Source organism: Hipposideros armiger, unplaced genomic scaffold (genome assembly GCF_001890085.2).
Source record: "Hipposideros armiger isolate ML-2016 unplaced genomic scaffold, ASM189008v1 scaffold_90, whole genome shotgun sequence".
Taxonomy (NCBI): Eukaryota; Metazoa; Chordata; class Mammalia; order Chiroptera; family Hipposideridae; genus Hipposideros; species Hipposideros armiger.
Window position 1 is genome coordinate 3459215 of NW_017731440.1, and position 6635 is coordinate 3465849.

General features: G+C 34.5%; 1 protein-coding gene across 19 annotated transcripts in view; it reads left to right on the forward strand.

Moving 5' to 3' along the window:
- Positions 1 to 6635, forward strand: part of RALGAPA1 (Ral GTPase activating protein catalytic subunit alpha 1) — a 233500-nt gene that overhangs the window by 181782 nt on the left and 45083 nt on the right. For all 19 annotated transcript variants that reach the window (XM_019644706.1, XM_019644714.1, XM_019644710.1 and 16 more), the window contains one exon: positions 1757 to 1912. In XM_019644706.1, the coding sequence (XP_019500251.1) occupies positions 1757 to 1912 (156 nt within the window). The remainder of the gene's footprint in view (positions 1 to 1756; positions 1913 to 6635) is intronic.

A 6635-nucleotide genomic window follows, 5' to 3' on the forward strand; every position in this document is an offset into this window, starting at 1 on the left:
AAAAAAAAAAAACAAATAAAACCAACAATAGCCCACTGTTTCTAGCCAAAAGACCAGGAAAGGTGCAACCTAGAAAAATAGAGAACATTTATTCAATAACTGCTCTACTTCAGGCAAACACAGAAAATACTGTGACCACCCCATCCCCACCTCTGACAACAAACATCGATTAGGGAGCCTAGACTTTTACCCTCACAAGACTGTAATGAGGTGTCCCCAACACCACACCAGAGCAGTATCAGATAATGTCAGAGAAGGCCAAGTGCAAAGTCAAGACTTTTATCTTTGCCAGCTGTAACAAGTCCCCGCTGGTAACAAGTTTCCCCATCCACACCCAAAACAGTGTCAGTGGGGAGTGCAGGAGAAACCTGGGATGCCATCCCCTCCCAGGATTAATGAGGTGCCCCTCCCCCTCTCCACTGGGGTAAGTCAAAGGAGGCCTAGTGGAGAATTGGGCCTTTCACTATCAGCCAGCGGTAATGAAACCATCCCCACTGCTGTGTCACTGGGCACCGCATAGGAAGCCAGAGCTCCTACCTCCACCTAGTAGTAATGAGGATCCGCCTCCCCAGGTGTCAAGGGAGGTTAAGTGGGGAACCTAGACTTCTGTTTCCTCCTGGCCATAATGAGGCAGCACTCCCTTGCTTCTCTGGTGGAGCTGTCACAAAACAGGTTTAAGATTCGTAGTCTCAACATAATATGAAAATGTCCAGGCTTCAATTAGAAATTGTACTAAGAACCAGAAAGGTCTCAAGTTGAATGAAAAGACAAATACATGCCAACACCAACATGACAGAGATTTTAAACTGACCATAATAGACATGCTTAAACAAGCAATTAGGAGCACAGTTGAAACAAATGAAAAATAGAAGGTCTCAGCAAAGAAATAGAAGATACAAAGAACTAAATGGAATTTTTATAACTGAAAGACATGTTCTGTTCACGTGGTGCAGAGATTTGTTTTTATAATTCTCCACTTTATCAGATGTTCAGATTTCATTATTTAAAAACATTCATAACTGATTTCTCTGAGTGGAGAGATACAAGCAATATTTAAATTTTGTTTCTTTTTTCTTTCCATTATTTCTTTAATTTTCTACAATGAGGTCAAGTTGCTGGTTTCCATGCGTAACACAAGTCCAGGGAATATTATTCAGTGCAACAACCCTGATATTAGTTAGCATGTATTGTATTTATAATCAGGAAAAAAGATATTTTAAAATCTTTACACAGATTAATTTGTAGTTTTTCAATGCATTTGAAGCGTAGTTGAAGTCTGCATTTTGATATTTTTGTTCTGGGCTATGATGGGAACTAATAATTAGAAAGGCAGTTGTAATGAGTAAATATGACAGACCTGATAATATCATTTTATCAAAGTGACATTACAGTTTTAACTTTTCCCAAAATCATTTCCAGTCTTGATTTTTGTCACTTGAGTTTTACTGTCTGGCATTGGTGTCCCCCACAGCCTTTACAATTTACCATTGACACCTAGTGGCCTAACTAAAGATGCATAGTGCACAGCAGTTTTCTTTTCTAATTAACTCCTATTAATTAGGGATCCTTAACCACTTAAGAAAAAAATACCAGTGTGAGCAGAGCAGCTCTAACTAATAATTCTGAATCAAGCATTGATTGATAACATACAAAAGACTTTTGTTCCCCATGTTTTTGCAAAGTGAAAAATTTGAGTCCTTTCAACAGTGAGTTTTGTTTAGTTGATTAATATTATGTGTCTCTTCATTGCTTCTAGGTAAATCTTACAAACCACTGTGGTTTCATGGGAGGACTACAAAAAAATAAAAGCACTGGATTGACCACACCATATTTTGCTACCTCTACAGTAGAAGTAATATTTCATGTATCAACAAGAATGCCTTCTGATTCTGATGACTCTTTGACCAAAAAGGTAAGTGTTGAGAGAAAAGTGCTAATATTTAAGAAAATTAATACATAAAATATGTAAGTAATCTAACTGATGAAGCACTAATTCTGAGTACTCTTCACCCAATACCATCTTCAGAAACAGTATTGTTATAGAGCACACTATTTTCCTTAATGATATGATTGAAGGTTATAGTCTTAACAGGATTTGCCTTCAAGAAAATGGAGATATGACAAAATAAAATTGTGTATCTATTCAAATTGGTGAAATTATATTTCAAGCCCCTTTGCACATGGATAGATATAATGTTTATATTGATTAATAGAGAGGGAAAAATGTAAATTATTGCAAAGCACTTAAAATAGAACATGCTTTATTATAAATTTTAGATAAAACTAATATAGCAGCTAAAATAAGCCTTAATTAATTAAAGTAAATTTTACTATCTCAGAATTTATGAGAGATTTGGTGGAGTGGTTTTAATGGCTCACATCTTTTAAAACCTATACCACCATTTTCCAGTAGCTGGCACTGTCATTCAAAAATCATTCTAGTTACCACAGGGAAACCTCGGAGTACAGTTGAATATTTCAGTCCATGCTTGGTTTAACATAACCAAGGGGAGAAAACCAAGGGAGCAACATTTTTAAAAGTAAAATCTTTCAAACATTTTTTTGCCTTTTCCTCCTCCTCCTCCTCTTCAAAATTGCTGAATGTGTAGCCAGCTTAATATCATAGGTCATTTTACTAGATATTCTGTTGCCTGATATCAGAGCTCTTCATTAATAAGCTATGAAAGCAGTGTTCTCACGCTTTTGAAAAGGAACGTCAGAACTTGCAAATATTTTATAAAATTGATTTAAGATCCTTGATGCCTTTTATTTCCATTTTAGAATATTGTTGGAAAATGCCTACTAAATGAGTAATGGTTAGTAAAACTGATATATGGATGCTAATTAGATTGAAATGAGTAGTAAAGGTGAAGGTAATTGATAAATGACAGTTATGAGTGTAGTGCAAAAAGGTAAATAATTTTAATCATTAAGAACTTGACAGTGACTCATATGTATCATTATCATTATTTTCATGACTCCATGGATACAACTTTTAAAGCCCGGAGCAGAATCTAAAATTAATAGTACCTTAGATTGCAAACCTAAGAACAGAACAAAATATATCTTTTTTTGTTGTTGTTGTTAAAATGCTGTTTTTTAAAAAAAGAAAATTGTGTCAGGATATTTTTACTTCACTATATTAAACCTGATAATTATATGATACTTGAACTTTTGTTCCTGCAACCTTTGTAGAAATGTCAAATAATCAAATAAGTAAGATTTCTTATTTCCTTCAAAACCATTCACAAGGGTTTGTCCTTAATTATTTAAGAATCTAATATGGTCATTTACCAATTCATTATCACAACAAAATTAATTTTAGAAATGATAATGCCATTTAAGAATTGTTAAATGGTTGAGTTCTAATTAAAATTATACATTTAAATGATGAAAATTTTAGTACTAGATTTATTAGAGAATTTTGAGAGATTAAATCTTGGACACTATTTGTTTCGTATATTAAGTATAGAGTTTTTTATTTTGAAATATATATACAACATAAAATTTACCACTTTAACCATTTCTAAATGTACAGTTCATTGGCATAAAGTCCATTTACAGTGTTATACAACCATTACAAGTATCCATTTCCAGAACTTTTTCATTTAGTTCAAAATATTTTTTGTTTTCTCTTAAGAATTCTTTGACTCATGTGTTATTTAGAAGTATGGTGTTTAATCTCCAAGTATTTTAAAATTCCGAATGTCACTGCTTGCACATACATAGTACCTACCGTATAAAAATAAAACCTGTCAAAATTGTAAACAATATGTAACAAAACAATGTTTTTTGGAAGGTATAGTTTTCTTGAGTAGTAATTCAAATCAGTTTAAGTAAAATCTATCAAAGTTGGAACTTAATCGAAATAATATGTCACTTAATTTAGCAGAAAGGAGAATTTTACCTGGTCTCAGAATTCAGTATAACTATTCTAAACCTCCTTTTCATAGAAATCAAAAAAACTTGACATTTATTTCTCTGTATACTGAATTTCCATTTTCCCTATTATCTATGACTCTTGCCCTTAATCTGCTCTTCAGAGTCCTGGTATGTAAGATTTTTCTAAATAACAACCTTATATTTTAGCTCTATTATAGTATCAATTTCTTTTTAATAAAAGGTTAAATGTTTAAGCTTAATCATAGAAACCAGTTGTCGTATAGCAGTTCTCCTTAATAAAAAATCACTTTCTGTATTGGCATTTTTTCTCCTGAATTTAATAAATGCCACATTAGTGGTAATAAGTTGAGGCCTAGAACATGTGTCCTATTACAAATGAACAATTGGATATCATTAGGTTGTCCCCCTTTCCTTTGTACATATATCTTTAGTGTGTTAATCCATTCAGTAGACACATTAATGAGCACTGGTTGAAGTGTAATATTGGAGGATGTAAGGCTCGTTGACCTCAGCATGGAGTTTAATACCTCTAATTAAATTAGATAGTCGACAGTCAGTATAAAGAAATAGCCATGCCTCTGGCAAGCTAGAATTATTTATGACTCTGGTTCTTTGTTTTAAACTTGAACGGAGAAAATCATTTATATCTATTTTATAGAAACTAATTTTCGTTCTCACTTTTTATTTAAAATATGTGGTGATTTTGTAAATTATTTTTAAGCATTTTATTTTCTCAGAATGAGAGGTAAATATCTTTGAACCTGTTTAAGTGCTAGATGTTTTATTTCTTTTGATGGGAAGGTTTTTTCAAGGCTCAAGGCGGTAGCAGCAGAATTTTTACAACATAGACTATACTTTTCGAACACATTAACCAAAGACTGAACACATTCAGTCTAACAAAGTAGTCTCTCTTAGAAATATTATACCACCATGTCAAAAATCCTGATATAACCCCCGTCCAAGCCATCTGTTCTATAAATTATCTCTACCTGAGGAAGATTAATGGAAAATGGTTAAAAATAATTTCCACTTAACTGAGTGTATTCACCCCTAAAAATCAAAAGTGCTACAAGAATTGGTGTAAAGTGTTCACAGGAGCTTGTCTCATTTCCTCTGTCTCCTTGTTCTGGCCACTTGCTGATACTCGGCTTCATCGGCAGCTGAATCATCCTTGCAGGAGTTTGATGAAGATCAAGTTGAGATAATTGTAACATACTTAGTTGGACTCTCTAGTCTATCTTTCATTTCCTGGACCCCCCCAAAAGAGAGGACAGAAGCCCGTATATTTAAGTCTGTTTCCTCTGAAATAGTGTTAGTGTAATGGACAGCATTTCATTTTCTGTTTTGAAATCTGATCACAGTAGTTTTGCAAATAAATGAGCTTTATAGATCTATTTGGTCTGATTTTAATTTTAAATCTATTTTTCTTTGTTTCATTTAGAAATAAAAATTGCAGTGTACTCTACTTTCCAAAGAACTATATGCTGAATATAATCTGGAAGATGAATTCAAAAAACAAATTTAAGGAACAACAAAATTTTCATTATTTTAGTAAAAGTATAGTTAATAGTTAATAAATGTATAGAATTATATTCATGGTTTCATTCCCAAATATAACAACCTTACATAAAATAATTCTATTTTAATATCATAGACTCTACTCTTAACCCCAACTTCTATAAATATACTTCTGATGACAAGAATAGAGGATAGAGAAACCAGATAATATAATTGGTTCAGATTAAATTTATCTCACTACGGAATGGTATAATTTGGATGGTATAGCCTGTAGAATAAAATCTGAATTCCCCACTATGGCCTTCCGTGTCCTATATGACTTGGCCACCTGCCTGCTTACCTTTCTGATCTCCTGTTACTTTCCTTTTCATTTACACAGTCTGGCCTCACTGGCTGTCATTCTAACCTGCCAGCTTATCAAGCTTATTCCCATCTCAGGAGCTATGTACTTACTGTTCTTTCTATTATATTTGAAATGCTCTTTCTCCATATCATCAGGCTTTCTCATTCTCATTGTTCTATTCTCAGACTCATGTGACAGTTCCTCAGAGAGACCTTTCCAGACCATCCTAGCTAAAGAAGCCCCCTCCAGCCAGAAACACTATCACATTACCCAGTTTTATTTTCTTAATAGCACTTATCACCATCAAAGTGGCATATTTAAATAGATGCCATAATTGTAAATCATTGTTTTTATGTTTTGCACTATGTAATGATAGAAAACAATGTACCAAGCACAGTGATTTGTCTTTGTAATAGTCAGCAGTATTTACTGAGTGCTCACTCTGCTAAGGTATCGTATACTAGATGCTGTGCCTAGTGCTTCAAAAAGCTTTTCTTCATTATTAAAAATAAATGATACAGGGCCTCCCGAGAGGCACGTTGTTTAGGAGTTGGCTTGGGACGCCAGCTCTGAGCAGCAGAGCCCTGGTTCAGATCCCACATGCGGGCCAGTGATGCTGCACCCGCTACAGCTAAGATGGTGAACAACAGCTGGACCTAGAGCTGTGCTGCTGTGAGTCGTTGGCAACAGCATAGGCTGCAGTGGAGCTGCAGTGGGCTGCTGTAAAGCTACCATGAGTGGCTGGAAGCCAGTGTGAGCAGCTGGCAGCTGGCATGAGCTGCCAAGAGCCACCGTGAGCGGCCATCCAGGGCCTGGCGACTAATCTGCCTCACTCAGGAAGAGCGCAATGATAATACCAACATGGGCCAGT